The 27346-nt window shown below is 34.0% G+C and overlaps 1 protein-coding gene across 1 annotated transcript in view; it reads left to right on the top strand.

Moving 5' to 3' along the window:
• Positions 1-6875: 6875 nt before the first annotated feature.
• LOC145256504 (cyclin-dependent kinase-like 4) overlaps positions 6876-27346 on the top strand; it is a 101589-nt gene continuing 81118 nt past the window's right edge. The window contains exon 1 of the mRNA XM_080115468.1: positions 6876-8017. Coding sequence (XP_079971594.1) covers positions 7850-8017 — 168 coding nt within the window. The 5' untranslated portion in view covers positions 6876-7849. The remainder of the gene's footprint in view (positions 8018-27346) is intronic.

Here is a 27346-nt window from a genome sequence, read left to right as displayed (position 1 = left end):
TTCTATTTTTTTCTATTTTTCTCATGTCAAATTTTTTTAGTTAGAATTTTTGTCATGTGAAATAAATCTGAAAAGAAACTCGTTCGCATAAAATCATCTATTTACCTTTTAATAAGAGTTGTGTCAGTTTGAAAGGGTTTCTCCTTTACTGATGACTGAAGACAGGAAAGACAAAGTGTAGTATCTGTTCTGATACTGCACTTTGACTCTAAAAGGATGCTTATTCAGATTAGCTCTTATGGTGATAAACAAAAATGTATTTACTTGTCACGGAATGAAGATGTTATATTCCAAAAATCATGATAATTGATCAAGTAGTTTATTTTATTTATGAAAAATTTAATTTTTCACTTTTTAGTGGTAACTTATCGCAGCCGTTTATTTCTGGAGATGGTAATCTCAACTTTTGTTTTGAACTTATATAAACTGTATATAAAATTATTTAAATATTTATATTTTACTTTCTGAAAAAAATGTTGTTTATTAAAAATAAATTAAAAAAATATGCTATGTTAATAATATATTTTGTTTTAATTTGTACGTTTAAAAAAATAACAATTGCCATTGTGAGTTGTCTGCCCTTGTTAACCCTTTCTTTCATTCAAGTATGGAAGCTATTGTTTTCTCCCTTATAATAATGATGAAAATTTGATTTTTGTGAATAAAAAATAAACTACTTGATCAAATTACGTGATTTTCTTTAATATTTCATCTTCATGGCAAGACTGTTCTCTATTTTCTTTACATTTAATTGCTGCCATATGTGCCAATTTGAATAAGCACCATGGCTTGCATTTGTGAGAAATTCAAAACTTTATAATAATTCTCTTTCTGTTTTTTTTTTGTTTTTTTTTTTTGTATTTTTCATTTTTTGCTCAGTTTCAAATTGTAAATTTGTGGCAATAATGTTTTCATTTATCAAATCTGCTTGACTTTTAAAATACCTTAGGATTCTAAATAAGGTTTGAGTCCCTAAGGTCACTTGTTATCCCCTCCACCACCCACCGAACCCTTATCTATATTGTGAACTAAAAAGCAAAAAAAAAAAAAAAAAAAAAAAAAAATTCGTACTTGAGCCTTTGTGCTATTTTGGACAATTTTTGGTTTTCATTTTTGAAGAAATTCTTTTTAGGGGAACACTAATCACGAACATCCTATTCAAAAATGCCAGTTTCATGTAACTTTCATTTTTTTTTTAATTATCTAAACATTTTTTGAATGAAAATAAAATTAAGAAAATTCTAATAATACAAAATAAAACATTAACTATCTAAATATTTTTTGAATTAAAATAAAATTTAAAAAATTCTAACAACACAAAATAAAACATCAATTATCTGAACGTTTACTGAATTAAAATAAGATTAAGAAAATTTTGAAATTAATGAAAGTTTTTATGTGAAAATGTATGACTTAAAATTTATAAATAATTTTGGACGGTCATTATTGGAATGCATACTATATTTATTTTTGAGAAAATGAACCTTTTTTTTTTTTTACAAAATTTAAAGTTTTACAATAAATAAAAATAATCTTTGAACTTTATAGTTTTGAACAGCCATTATTGGAATGTGTATGATTTTTTTATTGAGAAAACCATTTCTTTTTAATTTGAATCTATCATTTCTTTTGTTTGTTTTTAAAACATGTCATCTCTGCAAATACAGGTTTTCATAGAAGATAACACTTTTTGAGACTTTAAAAGTTGATAATATTTTCTGGTATAAAAAAAAAAAAAAATGACAGCATGCATATTCAATTTAATTTGATTCCATCATTTCTTTTAGGAGAAATCTTTTGAAAAAGTTTATGGTTTTCTTGATTTGTCTCCCCTGTTTTGAAAGGAGTTCTTCAAAAATGAAACAAAAAAAATAGATAATTAAATTGGGTGCTTATTCAAATTGGCACTTATAGCGAGAGAAAAAAAATAGAGAAAAACTTTTATATTGTATTTACTTGTCACAGAATGAAGACTGCATATTCCAAAAATCACAAAAATTGATCAAGTATTTTTTTTTATTTACGAAAAACAAATTTGGTGTTTTTTTACTGATAAATTACAAACAAGGCCATATTTCTCTAGAGAACATAAAGGAAAGTAATTAGTGATTATTTTGAGTTTTCACTTCTTTTTTAATTAGTGATTATTTTGAGTTTTCACTAATTCGTTGATTTTATTTTTTCATCCTAATTGAAACAGAATAAAATTTGATTTTCTTGAATAAAAAAATGCTTGATCAAATTACGCAATTTTGGGAATTTTTCACCTTCATCCCGTGACTTCAGTGTAAATCATACAGACATTTCTGTATCATCTTTTAATTTTAAATGTTTAAATGCTGCCATAAGTGCTAATCTGAATAAGCATCATAAAAAGTCCAAAATAACCAAAATGCATACATGCAAAAAGTTCTTAAAAATTTTATTATCATCACCCCTCGACTCCGATAAATTGTTGTTGTGCATAAAATTAAACTTTAATTATTAAGTTTAGTTCAATTTTTCCATTCTTCCCAGCTTCGAACCCTGAACTAAAAACCAGCTTCATCTTCAGAGTATTGAATAAATTCTGTGAATTTACAAATAAATTTTTTTAAAACAATTTCGACTTTTTCAGAGTTGGTTTTACTGTAAAACTTTTTAGTGCTTGTTTTCAGAACAATAGCAAAAATGTTAAAAACAATTAAATTTCAACTAAAAACAATGTTATCTACTTAATTGCTATGTCGAAATTACTAACATATTAATACATTAATACAAAAAAACGTTCACTTTCACGATCCATCAATCTGCCATTATCATTTCGAAATCCACTGACTTCATTCAGTTACCTCCCCTGCTGTTATAAGAACACTTTTGTTTATTATTTAAATAAAACTTGCAATTTTTTTGAAAGCAGTTTTATTGGGTTTCATTTTACTCTGGGAAAATAGTTCAATTCTAACACGTGAGAATGCAGTAACAAATCAAGGATAAGCTCTAAAACAGAATATGGTGATGGTTGGTTTACGAGAAGAAACATGACAAGTGCGTATAATAGTTAAAGCAGTTTTACTGAGTGAACAAATGGATGATACAAAAAAGGTTTATTGCACAGAAAAGGAAATTTGCGAAAAACATGCTTCGCAAGAACTTATCTGGGGTGGAAAGTTCGAATAATAGGTGGCACATGTGTGTCCCTCAATTCTGGCTCTTTTCTGTGTCGAACTTGATTGCAATCCAGGCAGAAATTGGGTGATAAATGATGGCTAACTTGTAACTGCCGACCCGGGTTTATCACAAATAATCTTCAGTTCAGGTCGGTAATGGTAGGAAAGGGACTTGGTTTCTGTAACTGTTGTCTTGGGCATATGCCACCAAGCCTCAGCTGCATCTTGCTGTTGGATAAAAAAAAAAAGGGCTGAATAAAGGCAGGGCACACTCATGCGAGGGCTTTTATAAGCTACCTCACATGACCCCTAAAGCAGCAGGGACCGGAAATCCTGCCAGCCAAAAGGGTCAAGGAAATGACTCATCAGTGAGGAAGAAGTGGGGGAAGCGGACGTAAATTGTAATAATTTTCAGTTTCGAAATTTTGGGATATGCTACAAATGTCAACAATGATAAAACATTGCTTTCTGTTGAAATTCGATTTTTTGATCTTTTTTATTATTTCAAACAAACAACGACGTTTATATTTTTATAAGACTCGGTATATAAAGACACACTGGTGTATTTCTAGTTGACATAAAACTTGGAATGAAGAATAGATTAAATGAAAAAGAATTAAAGTGTTTTAGTGAGTTATTGAGGAGTGTTTTCTTGTTAGCACTCCTAATAAAATAATTGTTGGACACAAAAGCATGGAATGAATCACAAACCTCTTTTGAAAACAAAACAACAGAAGCATTTATTTGAGCAGTAGAAAGTTGGACAGTGTTCTGGTTGAAGAAAGAAGGAATGAAAAGTTCTTTGGTTGTGTCGGTCAGGCAGCCGTTCTCTGTAGAGTCCCGGGTTGGTGGCAGTTGTCTTCTGCGAAAACCGTCGATGCGGCAATGCCGCGTGGACGGGGATGAGAGAGAAGGAAGAGAAGAGTCTGAATTCGCTGCTGATTTGAGTTCCCTCTGCTGGATGTCTGTGTTTTCCAAAAGGGGATAAAGAAGTTCCTTAGGGAACAGATGAATCAATGCACTCTGCCATCTGATTGGTCAGTGTGTGGCCGAATCACTCAGTAAGGAGGGGGCGTTGATTCACAAGAGAAAATAGATCATTTTTGACAGCTAAAGTTATATAAAAATTATGTTCTTATTTAGAATTTGACCAAATAATAAAAAAAAAATACAGAAACGATTCTTTGTGATTAATAATGAAAGGCTGATTTTGATCTTAGTAGTTTGATCTGAGTTTTCTCCCTTTATTTATTAATGATGGCGGACCGAGATAAGCCATCTTCACTTCCTCATAAAATTTGATTCTCTTAGTTAAAAAACTACTTGCTCAATTTACATTTTTTTTTTAAATATCACATTTTCGTTCCGTAACGAGTATGTACATCATAAAGATTTTTCTGTATTTTTTTTTTGCTTTAATTAGGTTGAATTCTGAACAAGAACCATTTTTTTTTAAACTGTTTAAATTTTTTTAGAGTTGATTTCCATGTAAAACTTTTATAGTTTTATAAGACAACCACATAAGTTTATTTATAGGTCCCCCACAAAAACCTAAAGGTTCTTATTGTAACGAAATTCGAAAATTGAAATATTGAATTTCAAGTGAAACCAATGGTACCTAATGAATTGCCATATCGCCGTAATGAATACATACATTATACGGGCAGGGCGATTTTGTTTTGTTGGATTTTATTGAATGGCCGACAGGGGCCGCAACGTTTCAACCTAATTCAACACTAACAGTGACAATAATTAAAACTATATTTTGTTATAGTTTTACTTTAATTCAAACGATTTTTTTAATTAAAATTCTATTTTTCTCTTCCGACGATTTCTTTCTGTTAAATTGTTTGAAAAAAAAAAAAAAAAATTCCAATGATGCTTCAATTCAAAAAATGTTTTAAAATTGTTTGGAAAAAAATCCAATGTTGCTTTAATTTTTATTAAAATTCTATTTTCTTACGATGCGTTTCCGTTAAATTGTTTGGAAAAAAACCCAATGTTCCTATTTACTTGCCTCCCTACGAGGGCAGAGTTAGACACAAGGTCGTTTTTTAATGTGTGTGTGGGGGGGGGAATAAAAATTGCTCGGTCTAGAAGGATTTCCTCTCCACTGACTGAGGACAAAAAAGAGTATGTGTAGTATCAAAACAGATACTACACTTTGCTCCTAGTCAAAAGGCCAAGTAATGTTGCTTTAATTAAAAAAAAAATGTATTTTTTCAATAAATGTTTTTACGATTATATTTTGATACATTTTTATACAATAACGTTTGATTTTAGTGTTTTTTTTTGTTGTTTTTTTAAATTTATTTTGTGTGTTATTTGACCAAGAAGCAATTGTTTTATAAAATTTAGATGGGAAAACAATTCAATTACTTTTTTTTGGTAAATGTGAAGTTTAAGCTCTTTTTTAACGTTATTATTTAGAAACCTATCATTTAAAATGGGAGGGGAGAAGAAATTGAAGTTATCGCCCCTAACAATGGCGCCGCTCATATAATGCATGAGTGCTAAAAAAAAAAACTTAAAAAAAACGATTTTCATTCAAATTCAACATAGGAATTAATATCCATCTAAACTGATGCAATTTTTATTTTTGTTCCTCTCCAGATTGTCCCTTTTTGAGGAGCTAGATTATCCCAAAATTAATAACCGACCTTGTGTCTAACTCTGCCCTCGTGAGGAGGCAAATAAATTGGAACAATATGTTAACAAAAAAATAAAAACTTAACAATCAAAGGGAAATAACTTTAAAAATATTATCTGAGAAAGAGAATAAATAAACCAGAATTTTTCATTTTGATTCTTAAAAAAATCCACATTTTTTTTTTTTTTTTAATTTTTTACTCCTTTTTACCCCCTGGGAACGAAATCACAATTTTTCCAGGGTCAGATATAAGTTTTCAGATCAATATCCATGTGATCTTGCTTTTGGGTAATTTTCATCAAATTTAATGGTCGGAAAAGATTCAATGTCCCGAAAAGTGCTATTTTTGACCCCCCCCCCTTCCCTTTGTGACCAATCCAAAATTTTTATCAAAAATCCGAGAATGTGACATTTCCTCCCTTGGATAATTGTACCTATTTACAATGCCTCCCCACGGGACAGAGTTAGACACCAGGGTCGTTTTTTAACGTGGAGAAAAGGTACAAAAATCAAAATTGTCTCAGTCGTGAAGGATTTCTCCTCCACCGAAAGAGAACAAGAAAATGAAGTGCAGCATCTGAAGAACAGATACTACACTTTGATCTTGTCCCGAAGGCCAAGCTTGGATAATTGTAACTTCATGCAAAGTTTCAGAAAAAATGTAATGAGTAGTTATTGAGAATTTTTTTGAACGAACGGTCGAATAGGCAAACGGACAAGGGTGAATTTTAAGGTCCAAATCCGACTAAGTCGGTGGACCACTGGACCAGTGGACCAGTGGAGTGGACCAGTGGACACCACTGGGTGGACCAGGGACCACTGGGAAGATGAAAAGTGAAAGCAAATGTAATCGACACTGTCTTTCTTGTGTGTGTGTGTGTGTGTGTGTGTGTGTGTGTGTGTGTGTGTGTCTGTGTGTGTGTGTGTGTGTGTGTGTGTGTGTGTGTGCGCGCGCACACGCACTTGGGGTAAAACGTAGAGAGACAGAGAGAGAGATAGTGGGAGGGGGCGTGGGTGCCCGTCGGACGAGCGTTCGCACCTGCCGTGACATGTCGAGCAGCGCCACTCCGTACCTCCCTCCGCCCCCCGCAATCGGCGGCGGTTGAAGAGGAAGAAAACAACAAAAAACAAAAAAATAGAAAAGAAAAAGAAGCGTTACTACCGAAGTCGCCTTTGTTTGCGTATGCGTGTGTGCTTAGCAACAAGAAGTACAACAATAACAAATTGGTTTGAGTAAAGCCATTTTTTTTTTTTTAGAAAAAAGAAAAAAAGAAAAGTCATTATTTATTGGTATTGTCGAAGTAAAAAAAAAATCACTCAACCATTTTTTTTATTCACCAAACCAAAACTGACAATCAATTTGCATACGAATAGAAAAAAAATGATGTTCTGTGTTTATTTTTTATCATCAGGACTAATCTCTGTTGTTGAAACGTTTCAGCCGTTGTAAACTCCGACCTTCTTCATGTGGATCTTTTCGAATTCCGGAACCTTATAGCCGAACTCGGGAATCATTTTTTGTTGTTGTTTTATTTTGTTTGTTTATTTATTTATTTTTTGATTTCATTTTTATTTTTTATAATCTGGGATTTATTTACAAAAAAAAAAAAAAAAGAAAGAAAAAAGAAAAGAAACCTTTTTCTTTTCTTTTCTGTGCGTGTTTCGATTTGTTGGTTACGTCAACAAAAAAAACAAGAAACCTCCATGGAAAAAACGCAATCCGGACAAAGACGTCAACGGCGACAAGAAAATGGAAAACGGAGATCCTAGGGGAAAGGATTCTGGCGTGTTTCCTACTTCGATTATTACACCTGCAAGTGCATCCCCCCAGCAATTTGGTGTCTACAATTATCAGGATGAAGGCTCTATGTTAAAAAAAGGATAACCGTTCTGAGGGTCCCTCCTTTTTTTTTTTTTTTTTTTTCCCCTCTTTTTTACACAATTTTATCTCAGGTCATTGCAATTCAGGGCAATTCTTCCCCCACCCATCCCTAATAAATTAAAAAAAAAAAAAAACTGAGGACGGCAAAGGACAAAAAAAAAAAAAAAAATGGACAAATACGACAAAATTGCAAAAATAGGCGAAGGTTCCTACGGGGTTGTTTATAAATGTCGCAACAAAGACACTGGACAACTTGTGGCAATCAAAAAATTTGTCGAGTCCGAAGACGATTATTTAATCAAAAAAATTGCTATGCGAGAAATCAGAATGCTGAAGGTAAGTAAAGATGATCCCTGACCCCCATAAAAGGGAGAATGGGAATGTTTGTAATCCGAACATGTTCTAAGTTTTAGGTAACAATTGAGCCCTCCCCTACATCCTACAAAAACTGCAGGTTAATACCCGTTACCCTATCCTACCTCTACCCCCTCCCGGAAAGAAAATGGAAACTAAAAAAGAATAATAGAATTTAAAATGAGGAATCAGTTTCGAGTTTCACATACAAATTTAACGTAACATGATCCCCATTTTATGGCTATTCGAACACTTTAAGTCAGTTAAAAAATAAAAAAAAAAAGAAAGAAAAGAGTTTAGGGTGCAAGTGCAAAGTTCGACCCAATTAAAAAAGAAAATTACAGAACGTTCAGAAAATTACAGAACGTTCCAGGAACGAAAATACCATATTCCAAACATCGCGTAAATTGATCAAATAGTTCTTTTTTTTATACATAGAAAATCATTTTGAAAAATGATTTTTAGCGATTTAATACTAAATCGTAGCAATAAAAAAAAAAAGCTGATTTAGTTCGAATTGAGTTTTCTTCCTTTATTTAAAACAACATGGCGGATCAAAACAATGTTAACGTTTCCTCATAACATTTGATTTTTTTTTAGTTAAAAAATTACTTGATTTACGTGAATTTTGGAGTATGACATTTTCGTTCTGTGGCTGATCCATACATCATAAAGATTTTTTTTTTCTTTATTTTTTGCATGAGATTGAACTCTTAGCTTGCACCGAAGATACATTTGCAACAGTGACTTGGGGAGGGGGGGGCTAGTGTTCTAGGTGCTTATTCAGATTGGCACTTATTGCAGCAATCAAAAGTAAAGAAAATACAGAAAAGTCTGTATGATGTTGAACGAAGATGTCATATCCCAAAAATTACGTAAATCGATCAAAATTACGTAAATCGATCAAAATTACGTAAATCGATTTATCTAAGAAAATCAAATTTCACGACTAAGCGATTCTCGTAGTGTTTTCGTCAGGCATCATAAAATCCTATAAAATAAATAAGGAGGAGACAACTCAAATCGAAGTGTTGAGGTAAAAAAAATTAGCCTTGTGTTCAATACAGTTTAGTCGTAAAATCAGTAAAAATCGTAAATTTTGATTTTCGTAGTTGGCATTTGTACAGTTTAATCAAGACATTAAAAAAATGAAAATATCGAAAAAGCTTATTTTTTCGTATTGTACGTCCGTTTGGGACTTAAGATCTTCGGAAAAAAAATTTCACTTAATTTGATCAAATAGTTTTTTTTTTTTTTTTTTTTTTTCTACAGCGGATAAAAAAACACGTTTTTATGAAAGCGTGTTGAAGTCAGCTATCTTTGAATTTTTTTAACACGCCACGGGGAGATAACTCCATAACTCCATGTAAAGCACCGACACCCCCTCCCCATCTTTAATACTAGCTTTTCTTCCTAAAAATCGAACCTTTTGCTCGATATCATAAATTGTTTTTTCGCTGTTAAAAAAAAAAAAAACTACTTGATGAAATTAAATGAAATTTTTTTTTCCAGAGAACTGCATTCCATAACGGATACGTGCAATATAACCTCTTTCGATATTTTCATTTTTTAATGTCCTGATTAAACTGTACAAGTACCTCTTAGTTAAAAACAGCCCTACTTGATCGATTTACGTAATTTTTGGAATATGACATCTTCGTTCTGTAACGAGTACGTGTCGTACATCATACAAACTTTTGGTGGAAAGTAGTTCGTGGGTTCAGGGGTAAATACCATGCAAATGGTAAATTTGCCCCAAGTTTGACTATCAGATTCGTTGTCAGCGACCTCAATTACCTATACAAAAAACAAATTAGAGTGGTCGGTGTTCTGTTGTAGCGTATCTGGATATTTACCGAACATTTCTGTATTTTCTTGACTTTTGATTGCCGCCATAAGTGCCAATTTGAATAAGCACCTAGTTCTACATTTTTAGTTGGGTACGTGTTTCTTTACAGCATTCCCAATCGGAGTTCGTGTTGGAAAAATAAAAATAAAAAATAAAAACAAACTTAGAGTTAGAATGATCCGGAAAGGAAGCATTTTATGTTTAATTTATGTACGAAATTGATCCCAACTCTAATTCTAAAGTAATTGTTTTTTTTTTTTTCTGCCAAGTTGTTCGATTGTTCATACAAAATCGCCTAAAAAAAGTATAATCTTATGGGGGGGGGCTGATTTCGCTGAGTATGTTGAATGTTGACCTACAAACTTTATAAAAATATTTTAGAAATGGGGGATCACTTTCACATATAAATATAACGTAAAATGATCACCCACTTCAGTCCACCTGGAGGTATTGATCACCTACTTCCAAGCAAGATAGCGTTTTAAGAACATATAACCATTTTTAGGGTGCAAGTCCAGAGTTTAACCCAAGTTTAAAAAAAAAAATACAGGAAAATCTTTATGATATAGGTATCCGTCACGGAATGAAGATGTCATATTTCGAAAATCGTGTAAATTGATAAAAATATATATGAATTACTAAAACAATATATACATTGATATTAATAGCAAACCGTAGCCATTACAAGGCTGATTTTGATCTCTTTTTCTGGAGAGGTTGTTAAGGGGAAGGTAAACAGTAATGAATTTTAAAGATGGTCGACCGACCCACTTCCTCATAAAATTTTATTTTCTTATTTAAAAATTATCTAATTGATCAATTTACGTAAGTTTTGGAATATGACATTTTTGTTCTGTGATGTGTACATACATCATAAAGATTTTCTATATATATAGATTTTTTTTGATTAGGTTGAATTCTTGACAAGAACCCTTTTTTTTAGAGAAATACATTTTGTGTTTGGGATAATGATGTGGTGTTATAAAGTCTGTGGCATTTTATAAGCTTATGGCTGAAACATTCCACCATAAAAATTGGCTTGGTTTCTCAAGTTGCACAGATGCAGATGAATGTTGTGTTTTTAGATTCTCTATAGCCCATTCCCGAATCATCAGCAAGCTTCACTTCTAAACCTTGTAGTGGACTGGTGGATATATTATATATATATCCCCCAGTCGTACAAAATAGGAGAAATGATTTGAATTGGGAAAGGAAAAATGAATTGCTTTGAGGAAGGAACGAACAACGCGTTTACTTGAATTAAACGAAATAGGATTTATTTCGTGAAGAAACAAGTGAAAGAAAAGGGTACAACACGTGTTCATGTCCGTGTTCGTCTCTCGCTGTTTACTGGTGAGAAGGAAAATCTATTGTAGTATAGAGAGAGAATGAGAAAAGGTCAATCCAGTTTGGTGCGCGTCTCTCGCTGTTAGCTGGTGAGAAGGAAAGTCTATTGTAGTATAGAGAGAGAGAGAGAAAAAGTCAATCCAGGCCATGGAGATAGAAAACGTATAAAGTGTACATACTGTCTGTTTGCTCGTACCTCCTACATAGTAGCAGGGGACGTGATGCGAGCGCGGGCCCCCCGAAAGGGGGGGGGGCGAATGGTCCGACGACCGCTCAGCTCGAGAGCTAAGTCGAAAAAGGCTGGAAACAGCTTGTCTCTTGCTTTTATACTTGTTTCCGGTGGTCTTTTGCGCATGGATTTCCTTTGAAAGGGAAGTGACGTTGTCCATGTGTGCGTACATTAGCGTGTGTGTGTATACACGTGAACGTGAGTGTATGTACGCGAACGTGAATATATGTGCGTGTGTGGACGTGGGCGCGTATGTTTGTGTGCGCGTATGTATATGACAAGTAATATAGCTTGAGATGTGAACGCGTGTTTCTGTGGGAGACTAGAAAAGGCTCGCGCAAACTATTCCTCGCTACAGTACCTGAGGACTGTCCATAGATGACTTGGAAATGCAGCTCACCTAGTGGTATCAGTAGACATCACGCTTAAATCCCAACTCCTAAGGTGAGGGGCTGTTGTTCAAAATGACAAGGTACTACAAAAGGGCTGACAGGGAAGCCATCAGAGAACACATCAAAGATGCCCCATGGACTATCTTTTCTCTTCCTGCTAAACATTATACCAATAAGATAACTGGATGTTGCGAAGTGGGAATTGAAGCACATGTTCCCACACGGAAGTATTATAGCAAGCCCCACTCACCCCCATGGTTCACTACAGATTTTGCAGCTGCCATTGCACAAAGACAGCATGCATTCTGCTGGTTTGTATGGCATACGTCAAATACAAATAGGCAAAAATTTATTGATGCTAGAAATTATTATAAGAGTGGAATCGCCACAGGTAAAAAAAGGCATGTTGAAATAACCAGGGAATGCATAGAATTGTAGAAGACAAAAACTCAGAATTTCTGGATAATTTATAATAGTGTAGTGAATAAAAGATGATCTGTTATTCGTCCATTATCCAACAACCAGGAGGTTGCATGCACGGTAACCGGGAACGTAGAACTGCTTACCCAGCAATTTGCCTTCGATTGCACCTTAGAGCCAACAAACGACTCCCTCCCCAAATTTCCTTTTGTGAACTGAAGCCACAGTCGGTGATCTGAAAATCCCCCCTTCTCATGTTCGCGATATCATAAAAATTTTAGACACCTCCTGATCTCATCCCTACTATCATCATCATCGGCGGTCACTCGTGTCCGAGTAAGACTGTCCTCCGTTGTGGCTTCTGTGGGTCCTCAGGTGAGCATAGAGCCCAATCCTAGACCCAATTTTTCTTGTGCAATTTGGGCAGATAAAGGTAGTGGTGGTGGGGTGGGGTTGGGTGTGTCTGGTTGATCATCTGTCCTTTCTGTGCTTGCGTTTATCCTCAGCAGCTTGATTTAGGTCACTGCTATAAAGCGCAGCACCTTCGTGGACAGCGCTCCTCCATGCCAACCTGCTCCCAGCCACGTCCTCCCATGTCTCAAGGTCCATGTGAAACTGCTTTAAATTTACTTTGATGTTGTCTTTTGGCCACCCTGGGCACGCTTTCTCTCAACAAGCTGAGAGTAGAAAATCTGTTTTCGGAGGCGGAGATCCGGCATTCGGACAAGATGACCAGTCCATCTGAGCTGGCGTTGAGCAACAGTAGCGGTGATAGTAGGAATGCCAGCCTTACTCAGGACGCTGGTGTTGGTGCATCGGTCCTTCCAACTGATTCTGAGGATTTTTCGGAGGCATCTTGGGTGGTACGTCTCCAGGGTTTTTACGTGCCTCCCATATGTGGTCCAGATCTCAAATTCTCCATCAATCACCACCAAACAGTACTCCAGTCTCACCCCCAAACATCTCCATTGACAACGCTAGACTAGAAAATGTGGACCACTTCCCATACCTAGGCAGCATCCTATCATCAAAAGCCAACATAGATGATGAAATACAACACCGTCTCAGCTGTGCCAGTGGGGCTTTCTCAAGGCTAAGGAAGAGAGTATTTGAGAACCGTGACCTTCTGGCAAAGACCAAAGTCATGGTATACAAAGCTGTCTTGCTGCCCACTCTTCTCTATCCCTGCTATACTAATTAAGAAATACTCAGCTGAGCTAGCCCTCCTCCCCCTCCCCCACTTTCCAAACTCTACAATAAATGCCTTGCTGGATCTTGCTTCCCTAATAGCTGGAAAATGGCCTCCATGGTACCCGTGTACAAGAATTCTGATGAAAGGACTGACCTGCTCAATTATCGCTCTATCAATCTACTCCCCCTATTTGTTAAAATCAATTGAGCACTAGTTCACCTACTTGCAAAAGTTAATCTTTTTGACCGACAGTATGGATTTAAGCAGTGCTATTCTACTGCATATATTTTAATGGTCATCTCTGAATGCATATACCTTGCACTGGATAAGGTGGGCAAAGCCAGGGCTGTAGCTCTTGATATAGTCAAGGCATTTGACAAAGTCTAACATAAAGGAATCCTAATGAAAATTAAATCATATGGAATGATTGGACGAATATTAAATATAATTAGATCCTTCTTGGGAAGAGGACAATCAAAGTTCTCCTTGACAGACGTACATCCAAACAGCATAACATTAATACAGGAGTGCCTCAGGAGTTGATCCTTGAATAATTATTATTCCTGATATTCATTAACGACCTCCCTGATAACATTGTGTCTGAGATGGGCATATTTGCCGATGATATTATGCTCTACAACAGGCACGAGGAAAAAATGGATTTACACAAATCTGTCAATGGCGGAATCCTTAGAAAACGGCCTCCAAGTTGTAATGAAAAAGGGTTTAATGTTTTCAGCATTTTATTATCTGCACCAGGTCTTCTTCAAATCGGGAATACTTCCGTCTAGTGGGTCAGTTTGAAGTATCTAAGATTATAGTAAGACAAAATATGTTAACAGGGGGGGGGGAGTTATGAGGAAAAAAGGGAGTGACATGGGAACATGTACATCCTATCTGCACCTTCCTCTTTTAGAATGCAGATGTGGCCATCTATATATATATAAAAGCAAAAATGTACGTGTGTATGTATGTACGCTTTTCCTCGATGTCCACAAAAGGCTTCTTTCAGAGAAGCGCTTGCTCGGTTCACAACTTCTTAAAACTTTTTATATCATCTATAAATTGTAATATCTCAGAGTTACCCACGGAGCTCGCCTGTCTATTTAATTTTATTGACTTTCAAACGTTAATTATTCCACATTTCCCGCATCGGCACGCGTTACATTCGGTTTTCGGTATAAAAAAAAAGCGAAACTTGACTCTAATAATAGGCTGACGGGCCGCTTGCCCGCGCGCCCTCCGGGGCCCGGGTGACATGATCAAAGTGTAGTATCTGTTCCGGCAGATACTGCACTTAAGATAATTTGTACCAGTCAATGGAGGGGAAACCCTCTATACTGGGACAATTATTATTTTTGGTAACCAGAGTGACCCCTTTTAGGGGAGCTGGTTTTTACCTCACATTAAAAACGGCCTTGTGCCTAATTTGCTCAGTGGGGGAGCAAATAAACACCATCTGTTCCGGCAGATACTGCAAGCTATGACTAGCAAAGACCAGATGTGGGGGCAACCCCACATGCCTGACCATTAACCAGCTCCCATTTCCCACCTCTCGGGAGCTGGTCCCCTTTTTCCCTTCCCCCTCCCTTCACTCCTCACATTAAAAATTGGCCTTGTGCCTAATTTGCTCGGTGGGGGAGCAAATAAATACCATCTGTTCCGGCAGATGCTGCACTTAAGATAATTTGTACCAGTCAATAGAGGGGAAACCCTCTATACTGGGACAATTATCATTTTTGGTAACCAGAGTGCCCCCTTTTTGCCTACTTTTAGGGGAGCTGGTTTTTACCTCACATTAAAAACGGCCTTGTGCCTAATTTGCTCAGTGGGGGAGCAAATAAATACCATCTGTTCCGGCAGATACTGCAAGCTATGACTAGCTAGGACTAGCTATGACTAGCAAAGACCAGATGTGGGGGCAACCCCACATGCTTGACCTTTTACCAGCTCCCATTTCCCACCTTTCGGGAGCTGGTCCCCTTTTTCCCTTCCCCCTCCCTTCACTCCTCACATTAAAAATTGGCCTTGTGCCTAATTTGCTCGGTGGGGGAGCAAATAAATACAACAGGCTGACAGGCCGCTTGCCCGCGCGCCCTCTGGGGCCCGGGTGACATGATCAGAGTGTAGTATCTGTTCCGGCAGATACTGCAAGCTATGACTAGCTAGGACTAGCTATGACTAGCAAAGACCAGATGTGGGGGCAACCCTACATGCTTGACCTTTAACCAGCTCCCATTTCCCTCCTCTCAGGAGCTGGTCACCTTTTTCCCTTCCCCTTCCCTTCACTTCTCACATTAAAAATTGGCCTTGTGCCTAATTTGCTCGGTGGGGGAGCAAATAAATACAACAGGCCCAGAGCCAGTGAACGTTTGTCAACTTCGTCATATCAGACGGGGGAGCGGGTTTTTAAAAACAAACAAACCGATTTATTGACCTCATTAAAAACTGTCCCACACAAAATTCTGACTGCTGAATACCTATCGCCGTCACGTCAATCAAAAACGAGCACCTGTTTTTTTTTTTTTAACAGTTTACTATTTTCCAACTGCGCGTCGTAAAAGCTTTGTTTTTTGTTTTTTTTTCACGGGCACCTGTTTTTTTTTTCACACACACCTACAAACACCTGGGCAATGCCGGGTACCCCTCGCTAGTCTTGTATAAAATGTAGTGGATGCCCTCATGTGCCCTCAACCTCAGGAGCTTTTCATATACATCTATGATGACCACTTGTGCTATCCCACGTGACGACAATCACTGACCCCAACTTTGTTTTTCCTTCAAACTTCTTGCCTTAATATTCATCGGCAATATGAGCTGGAACAAGTACATTGAGGACATTGCAAAGGCTGCTGCGAAGAAGGTGGGTTACCTCTATTGTGCTAGATTACTCACACCTGAGAGTATGCTGTACCTTTGCAAGACCACCATTTGCCTGTTGGCACATCTGGGTTGGTGCATCTACTGCTAGTCTCTCCCTCTTGGACAGGGTGCAAAAAAGAGTTTTCAATTTGACACATCTCGCACTGTCAACTAAGCTTCAACCCCTGTCCCATCACTACAATGTTGAATCCCTCTGTCTATTTTATAAGTACTTTAATGGAATGTTCTCTGATGAACACTTGTTCTCCCCTTGACGTAGTACCCTTGACAAACCTGCTCAGCAACAAAATCTCACCCTTTCACTGTTGAGGTCCCTAAAATGCCGGAAAGGTTTCTACTCTAATAGTTTCTTCCCTTGAACAGCTAGACTTTGGAATTCCCTTCTTTCCTGACTGTACTCACATGCAGAAGTTTAAATGTAATGTAAACAAATATCTTGCTTATCTCTCCTAAACATGGTCCCAAATAGTAGCCCTTTACATCTAAGTGGCAATGTGTCTTGTTTGAGGGGAATGTGAGAAAAAAGAAAAAAAAGCCGCCAATCAGTGATCAATCAAAGACCGTATGGAGAAAAACATCAAAAACATGGTCCGAAGGTACAAGAACATGGGGAAGGGAGAGTGATCTTGCGCCGTGGGATCTCTCGGTACTTCTGCATTTTAATTTTCTTTGGTTTTTATTTTTGAAGAGTTTAATTCTGAACAAAGGGAGACAATTAGAAAATTTATTCTGGAAATTGACGTGATCTTTTGTAAATAAACTGTTTGTTGTTTTAGTTTATATCTAAACTTTAATTAATTACGAAACCTATTTTCAAAATAAAAAAAAAAACAACGTAATTCAGAATAAAAACTCATTGTTCTAAGGGCGGTAACTCTATTTTACTAAGAATTGTAAGAAAAATCACTTTTTTTCATTTACTTCATTTAATGTAACAAAGTTTTATAACATTAATAACAAAAAAAAAAAAATGTAAAAATGCAACGATATTGTAATTTTTCCTAAAGAAGACATTCCAGTAATTGTAAGAAGAAAAAAAAAATGATGTGTTTTCAACTACTTTAGTAAATTAGAATTACCTCCCTTAGAAGAAGGAGTTGTTATTCTGAATTGCCAAAAGAAAATCTAAAAAAAACTGTTTGCTGTTTTAATTTATTTCAAATTCGAAATTTTAATTTATTACGAAAGTTGTTCGTCCCCCTCCCCCAAAAGAAGTGTTTGTTAAAAAAATCCATTAATTCAATAAATGTTCCGGTATTTAATGCTTTGTTTGGATTTTCCAAAAGTTCCGTAAGTTCTGTGATTGTCTCCCTATTGATTGCCTGCTCTAGTTCAGGGCCCATTGCGGTGCACTGGTAGGAAGCTTCACATGCCTCTCCTCAGTGACTTAGTCTACAATACATTGTAGTCTACATTGCACAGTAGAGAACCTACTGTTGATTTTATAAAATTATTTTTTATATATAATGGCTTGAATTAAAGTTTAAAATGCAAATATCAAGTATCATGGTGCAATTATGCTTTAAACAACATTCATTCCAAACACACCCCTATCATATCAAAGAACCTACTGTTGATTTTATATGTCGGGCTTTTCAGCTTGTGTGCTAACAAAACTTCTCAAATGCACTTGTGATATTAGGCTGTGTAAAGTGTTAACTTTGTTACCGACTTATCAAAGACACTCTGGTATAAAACCTATCTAAGAACAGTGCCAGGCACGTAAAGTACCTTTGTGTGAAATTTCATAAAAACCGACTCAGTCGTTTTTGAATCCATAGGGAATAAACTCACAGCCACACAAAGTTCCTTTTCTGTAATAGTATTGAAATGAATGGCTCTCGTCTTGGGGAGACTTCATGTTTTGACAAGTTTCTGGGCTTGACCTTCACTCCTGATCTGAAATGGAACACATACATCAAATCCGTTGCCAAGGCTGCTGGAAAAATGGTCGGATCCTTCTATCAATCCAGTAGATATCTCACTGCTCATGCAATTCTATATAAGAGCCAGGTACGTCCAAGGATGGAGTATTGTTGCCACATCTGGGCTGGAGCTGCTAAAAAAGACATCATGCCTTGATAGGATTCAAAGTAAACTCTGTAGCCTCGTAGGGGATGCCCTTTTCTCTTCCCTGCAACCTCTTTCTCACAGAAGGGATGTCGTAAGTTTGTCTCTGCTTTATCGTGCTTGATTGAGCTTCAGTCCATGCCCCCCGCCCCCCGCTAAACTTTCACGAGAAGCACTCATCTAGCTGAAAACTCTATCAATAATTACCCCCACTCTTTATCTGTGACTAAATCTAAACGTACATTCCATGAACAAAGTTTCTTTCTTAGAACTGCACGCCTGTGGAACTGTGTTCTGTTTGCCTGCTTTCCAACTGACTACAATACGGTTGTCTTCAAGTCTAACGTAAACAAGTTCTTGATGAGCCGTTCCACTTAAGTTAACAAATTTACCAAATTTCCATTACTAACGATTACTATATTGTCCCATTGACTACTATACACTCTTTAACCCGTTATCCTCGAGTGGCCTCTGGGCCTTGATAAGTGGGAAACCTATAAAAAAAAAAATTGTGCTTTAAAAACAGAAATAATAATTTCGAACATTAATAGTAGGTATGCGCAAAATGAATGGCCGATCCCCAAAACGTATGAACATTTTTGTTTCTCTCTTCACTTACAGAATTCACCAAAATTCAGGTGATCAACCAATTTTAATGAAATTTTCAGTATTTATTCATTAACGATCATAAAACATAACAAACGTGTTATTAGTTTTTAAATTTTAGTGAAAACGGGTTTGTGTTACTATACACATAGATTCGAAAAAGTTGTCAAAAATCAAATACATACCAAATAAATGTTACCAAAGGCAAGATAAGTTACTTTTCTACCAAACTGGATTTGATTGAAAAATGGACGATGTCATCAATTTCAATGAAAATAAATTATTGGAAATGTGGAACATTCGTTGACTCTCATTCAATCCGGGACAACATCGGGTTTCCCTGCTAGTATACATATATATATATATATATATATATATATATATATATATATATAAATAAAAATTACAATAAGTTTACCAAGGTAACCAAAATGTAATTAAGGTAATCCACTTATCTTGTGCTTCCTTTTTTAAAATTAAATATGTTTTTTTAAAATTAAATATGTTTTTAATTCTTTTTCAAGATGTCTTTTAACATGTTTTATTAATCATTTGTTCATATATATATATATATATATATATATATATATATATATATATATATATATATATATACAATGACCATCCCTCTTGAAGAAGCCCGTATAAATCAGACGAAACGTTGAATATCCAGGTCCTTCCACCTCCATTTTATTTCATATATATATATATATATATATATATATATATATATATATATATATATATATATATATATATATACTTCAGAATAGTTTTTATTTAACAATCAGTTGTTATGGAAATGTGAGATTATAAAGTTTACAAAATATTACTGGCAGTAATATTCTATAAGTTATCCCATCTAAACAAGAATTGCTCGATATGCAAGATGGAGCAAATAAATTAAATTGTGATTCAATGAATTTCAAAAAGCTCTCATTGAAATGAAGTGAAGTGGTTGAGTTTCATATCAAAGAATTTTTATTATTCTAAGCAAGACAAAGAATACTTTAGAAAATTAATCTCCTGAACCTTTTATATATATATATATATATATATATATATATATATATATATATATATATATATATATATATATATATAGTAGTAAATGGTAAATGGTAACAAACCTGAACAAAAGTGGTCAATATTACTATAGAGCAAAATATATTTATTGCCATTTTTAATCTGCAAAGTCTGATGAAACTATTGCATCATTAATTTGATTCGGTATTGGAAACATATGTAACTAAGCAGATTAAAAATGGTAATAAAAAAAAGTATGGGTTTGTATTACTGCACACATATATTCAAAAAAGTTGTCAAAAATCGAATACATACCAAATAAATGTTACCAAAGGCAAGAGAAGTTACTCTTCTACCTATCTGCAAAAGTTTTTAGTTGTTTTACTCTTTAAAACGTGGAATCATTTGGAAATCACACAGTGTTTATTGATATATTTGAAAAAGAAAAATGGCGGCGTGCTCACTGTTTAATACAGTAAGTTTGGGAAAATTAGTTCAAACTAAATAATTATACAAAATACTGTTAGAAACTCGTTCAATATATGTTACCGTGACATAGGCTGACTTATAATCAGTGGATTTCTAACAGTATTTTGTATAGTTGTTTTTTATTTTTAACTCATTTTCCCAAACTTACCGTGTTCAACAGAGAGTCCGGCGCCATTTTAAATTTTCCAATACATCGGTAAATACTGTATGTTTTTTGAGCTGAATAAACATGTTACATTAAATAAAAACACTAAAAAAATTACCCAGTTAGGTAGAAAAGTAACTTATCTTGCCTTTGATAACATTTATTTGTTATATGCTTGTTTTTTCACAACTTTTTCGAATCTATGTGTGCAGTAATAGAAACACGTGAAAACATTGTATATTAACAAAAACACCTTTACTAACGTTATAGTTATAAGTACTATGAAAAAATGCATGCATTTATTTTTTTGCTTAATGAAAATTGTAGATGTTAAAAATTAAAAAGTTTGAAAAAGAGTTCAGGAACGACACTTAAAATGCACTTTTACTTTTTTTTAAAAAGAATTAATTTAATTTATCATTGCAACATGTTTAAGAATAAATGTTTCCAGTTGTTCTGTAGTGTGGCTTTGACTAAATTATGATGAACTAGCAGAACCTGTTGACCGGCTTTGCCCGGTAGAAGTATCCATCCCACCCCTACCCCCTTCGTAAAAAATTAAACTGCGGTTTCCTATGTTAAGAACGGCTTCTGAATAGACACCACCAACCTCCTCGTGTTAAGAACAGTTTTCGGAATCGACCCCCCCCAAACTCCTCATGTTAAGAACGGCTTTCGGAATAGACACCCCCAACCTTGCCATGGTAAGAACAGCTTTCGGGATAGACACCCCATTTTATGAGGGTTGTGGTTGTCAAAGTATTTGCCCCAAATTAACTTTGATATTCGCTGTCAGCATACCCACCCGTAAAGACTATAAACCACCTCAAAAAATTGGGGGGTGGGCAGTGTCAGTTGGAGAGAAGTAGATTTGTTTATCGCGCATGCATACGAATCTGGTGGCCAATGCATTACAGGACATGATGCATGTCTTTATATCTCGAAAACTACTTGTCTCCGCCAAGGTTAAAAGTTATTGTCTTAATAAGCATCATCAAAAACTTAGAAAAGTCGTCATTTTAAAGAAAATTGGTGAGTTGCAGCTAAGATAAAAATTTACCTAAAAAAAAATAAATACATAAAAAGCAAAGTCTGTACAATGCCGATAATGAATAACAAAAGCAAAAATTTAGCAAATAAGTGTTTCTGTAGGCAATGTAATATAGTTTAGCGGCATAAATTATTCGACAGACACAAAAATTATAAAAAAACTATTTATTTTTATATAAAACACATTATTAGATGCAAACGCTGAAATAAAACCCGAAAAAATTTCATTTTTCTTATGTTTTCATCATTTTTATTTGACTAACTGTATGACAATTGAGACTGCCAATATTGTTTTTAAAATTGAACCTTTTTAAGGTTTAACAGAATGGCCTTTTTAAGACTAAATTTGACCTTTTTTATGCTCTTTCATGGAACCAGGTTTTAATCAAGAGTGTATAAAAGGCCAAATTTGGCCTTGAAAAGATTAATCTGGCAAAGTTTGGAAAGGCCAATTGCTAAAAGCAATATGGTGGCCTCGAATGTTGTAAAGTTAGTCTAATTTAAAATTATGTAAAAAAACATAAAAATGAGATTTTTTTTGGTTTTATTTCAGCCTTTGGGTCTAATAATGTTTTATATAAAAAGTTATTATAATTTGTTTGTCAGTCAACACACGAAAACAATAAATAAAAATAGCATCACGTAAGGGTTGGAAGCGGATAAAATGATTAGTAACACTATAGATAATCGTTGGAAAATATATAATTAAAATCGTCCACAGTTATAGTAAATGTAAGAAAAAAATAATATAAGTATTAAAAAAACACTCACAAAAAACAAATAAAAACAAAGTAAAAAAAATAGCATCGTGTAAGGGTTGAGAAGCTGCTCAAAAAACGAAAAAATAAATAATGATACTCGTCATTTTTTTTCTTTTTTTTTTGAGGAGGGGGGGATATTGGTGTGTAGGCATTTTGTTCATAGATAAATGTAAAGTTAACAGTATTTAACTTACTGTTCATGAGCTTTTAATATGTTTATACTTGGTATTATTTTTTTAGTACGATTGGACCATGTAGAGAGCGCCACCATATTGAAAAATTTCTTGAGCATTCGTTTATGTGTAGAGAAGTGTATTCTGGAATAACAGAATTGGCTGGTCTCAGCCAATCAGATGGGGACAGATTTTTTAAAAGGGAGAATTTATTATTTTTGGAATCGAGTAATGGAAAGATTATGTTATGTGTGTGTAGCTAATAACCAGTTATGATCATATGATCGGTGCAATGAAATATTCGTAGGAAAATGTAGAATAAGTCCCAGTATCAACTGGTAGCAGTGGGAGGACTAAATATTTATAGAGAAAAATATGGATTTCTTCCTTTATAGATATTGCAATTGTGATGGTGTTGCTCCTAGGATGCAATGTAGCATTTTATTATAACGACTTAATGTGTCTAAAATTGTGTTACAAAATTAATAGCTTGGACCTAATGAATTAGTATGTGGCATCTGTTATTTCAAACCTACGGTACTTTGATTTAGAGGGGAATTTCTGCAGTCAAAATATTATATAGGAGAAGGAGAAGATAATCAAAGAAAAAGAAAAAGAAAGAAAGAGAATTAAGTTTTAAATTCCTTATCTCTACTTCCCCAAGAACTTTTCACACTGGCTCGTTAAAAGAATTGGTCAAATTAGCAGAAAACAATTTCATTTTTACGCTGAGTTGATCGTGATTAGACGCTATTAAAAAAAACCTAACCCCCACTCCTACCATTTTTATTGAACTTTTTGGGTGAGTAGAGGGGGATACCTTTATTTTAAACTTGAACGTTCCTAATTTTCCGGTGTCAAAGTGCCATTTTTACCTAATTATTCACTTTTAACTTTTTTACTGGTGCCATTTTTTTCAGTGCCATTTTTACCTAAATTCATTTAACTTTCAAATTTAGCTGAATTTTCGAGTTTTCATAGTTGGCATGAAAACATTTTTCATTATATATTTTGTTTTTCTGGTGTAAAAATACATGTTTCCTTTCGGAGAATAATTTTAGGCTTTAATTTTTTTTTCTTATTTTATTTTATTCGTTTTTTTAATTTTTTTCCTGGGGAAGGGGGGGGGGAGGGCTATGGAAAAATCACACTTACTCATTACATTTACAAAGAGGAATTATTTTTTGGTACGTCAGTATGCCGGTACGCTAACCTAGTACACAGTAATAATGGCACAAATGAATAAATAGAAAAAAAATGCGACAAAACATAAACATAGAGTGATGGTTTCTAACCTTTTTTTTTTCTCAGCTGACCCCAATTATGCACCTGAAGAGATAACCATGACCTCATAAATTTTAGTTGCATATGTGTTTTACTGGGGCTGTGACAACAGCATATTCTTTTCATTGTTTTGACTCTTGAGTATATATACGTTAATATCTTATATGTTTTTATATAGACTGATGTGGCTCTCGGTTGATTAGCTGAATCTAACTGTGTCAGATATATACTCGAGAGTCAAAAGAATGTAAAGAATATGCTGTTGTCACATCACTGGTTATTACTAACTAGCAAAGAGTCGCCCAGCCTTGCCTGGTCATAAAATATGCTTAAATATATTTTGATTCATGCAGATTTAGTATTTATTATTACGAAACCAATTCTCTATTGAAGATTATATATATATATATATATATATATATATATATATATATATATATATATATATATATATATATATAAGTAGATTGTAGTTTGCTTGAAGCATTGTTGAAGAAAATTATAAGGTAAAATTAAAAGCCAAGAACAATGCGAGATTTTTTTTTTTATATAGAGTAAAATTAAATGAAAACAAAAGAAATAAATTTCTTTTTTTTTGTTGTTTGTTTTTTCTTTTTCACACAAATTTTAACTCTAAACAACAGTAATTCTTTTTTTTTTTCTGTTGTATTCAATGGTGTTATAAATCTCAATATATTTCAGACCTATTAGTCCTTTTTCAAGAGAAGACAGTGGAATATATATAACTACTTCATTTACTCAAATAAAATTAATATACGAAAGTATAGATTTATGCGTAAACTTTAAGTATTTACTTCAAAAGTGCTCAATATGTAGGTAGAGCTAGTTAGTAATTTATAAAACATATATGGCGATTAAGCTACACTGAATATTTCACATTTCATCCACTCTAGGATTCCTCAGGCTTATGCGCGAATTCTGTGGTTGTTTATCGTTTTTATATGCTCATCTTCATAAAAACGATAAACAACCACAAAATTTGCGCATAAGCCTGAGGAGTCCTAGAGTGGATGAAACGCCGAATATTCAGTGTAGCTTAATCGCCATATATATTTTATAAATTACTATATATATACATATATATATATATATATATTTGTATATTTTGGCAGCAAGTCATTATTCAAGCACATTTGATTGAATATGATAGAGTTATTCTTTTTTCTGATTTTTCTGGATATCTTTTCCATTCGCCGAGCTATCTTTTTTATTTCAGCTGGTATGTTGTATAAAATGGCGCCCAAAAGTTGTTGTTCAGCCATTTTCTTCTGGAGCACTTTCTATCAGTGCATCCGATCATCGTCAGGAGCGATTGTTGCAGTTATCGTTTCCTTTTTCTTTTCCTTTGAGGCTTGGTGTAATTATAGTTTTTTTGTTTTTGTTTTTTTATTGGTTATAAAGGTTAGGGGTGAATTATTTTTATTTTTTATTTCGATTTTCTTATTTTATAGTTTATTTACTTTAGTTTCTTGTTATTAAATACTGTTAGTATATTTGTTCCAGTGTTAAATGAGATCCGGTTAAAAAAAAATGGCTGTATTTTTTTTTGATAAGTATGGTTTCCAGTAATTTTAGTCGTTGTGTGCAATTGTTAAGGTATCGAATTTTAGTATTGTTAGTTAAGATATTTTTTAATGTCGGACGACTGCAGGTTATATATATATATATATATATATATATATATATATATATATATATAGTACTCATTTCTAAAGATTTTAAAAAATGACTTGGGTGCCATCAGCTAGAATCGAAACCAAAACATTTAGTATTCAAATGTGTTCCTTACCATTTGAACTATCAACAGATAGATAAGAAAGATTTCAAATTAAACCACTTCAAGCTATGAATGATTTTGCACATGCGCAAAACTAATAAAAATATGCCAGCAAGTTGAAATGAACATTTTGCATTTCAACTTGCTGACATATTTTTCATCCATTTAAATGAAGATTTTACTCGTTATAAACTATTTTTATTTCCTGTTAATTTCAGCGTTATGTGACCAGTAGTTCAAGAGTTTATGGGTTAAATATTTTCACACAGACAGACATGCATACATCTATTGTTTTATTTATATAGATTACTAGTTGTTGGCTTTTGGTAAAATTAATCTAGAGGTGAATTTTGGAAAAATTATGGTGAGGATTTTTTTTTTTTTCCTCTGAGACTATTCTTCATCTCGAAAAATCTATTTTTAGACCATGTATGGAGTACATGTCGTCATATTTGAGCTGGTGAATCTGTGTCCGATTTGAAGGTTCTTAATAAATTGTAGAAACAGATCTGTAATTTGATTGGCCACATCCTTTCTTCTTCTCTCTCACGGACATGATGTTGTTTGTCTGTCTTATAAACATTATTATGGCATGTGTTTTTTTTTTTTAAATTATTATAGCATGTGTTTTTTTTGTTTTTTTTTTTAGAATTATCTCATTTATTGCCTGCTTTCTTTGTTCCAGCTCATTTAACTTGTTGGTCTAGTGGTTTTCCACCAATTTGCTGTTTTTATACATCATTATAATACAGCTTCTTATTCTAGTAACTTCTTTTCAAGAACTCCAAGGCTTGTGGAACTCTATTTCTACTGACTGTTTTCCTCCTACCCATAACCTTGGTCTTTCCAAGATTAAGGCCAATAGGCATTTCCTCACTTTGCAATAATAATGTTTCGTTTCTCTTGGCTCCTTACATGAAATGACTTCATGTCTTGTCTGGAGGGATTTCCGTAAAAATAAATAGATATAATTTTCTTTTTAATTTGATAAACTTTACAATGCTTTCCTTTTAGGGATTGTATTATAAAATTTAATTAACTCCTTGCCAGTTTTACCTTTTTCTTCATTTGTGCCAGTTTTATCGTGCCACTTTACTGTGCCATTGTTACCTAAATTAGTAATCTAACACTTCCTTCTGCTGAAATGCAATCTTGAAAGAAATTTAATTTATTTTTCTTAATGTCAGTTTTAAAATGTGTCTTATCTCAAAAACTGCGATTAACAATTCTAAAACTGTAATGAAAAATTAAATTTATTTAATTTGAATTTAATGATTTGATTTTCCAGATATTTGTTAAAAAAATAAAGTTATTTATTTTATTTCTGTGTAATAAACAATACATGCTATTTTGGAATATGCCAAAAAAACATATCAATTTTCTTTTTGTCATTGAACACCATTTTTCAAACTTGCAATCGAACGCAAGGTGGCAAAGCTGAATTATTTACCACAAATAACTTTTACCAAATGCAAGAACATTTCATCTTCTATTGACCGGCATAGTTTTCCAGTTTTTACTTATTTTTAGGTGTTTGTTTTTCTAGATTTTGTATTATTGCTTCAGAGTCCTATAAAAATAAGGATTCAAGATGGCT

Source organism: Euprymna scolopes, chromosome 32 (assembly GCF_053919585.1).
Source record: "Euprymna scolopes isolate OS-2025 chromosome 32, ASM5391958v1, whole genome shotgun sequence".
Taxonomy (NCBI): domain Eukaryota; kingdom Metazoa; phylum Mollusca; class Cephalopoda; order Sepiida; family Sepiolidae; genus Euprymna; species Euprymna scolopes.
Note: the sequence above shows the minus strand (reverse complement) of the source record. Positions and strands in the feature narration are given on the sequence as shown.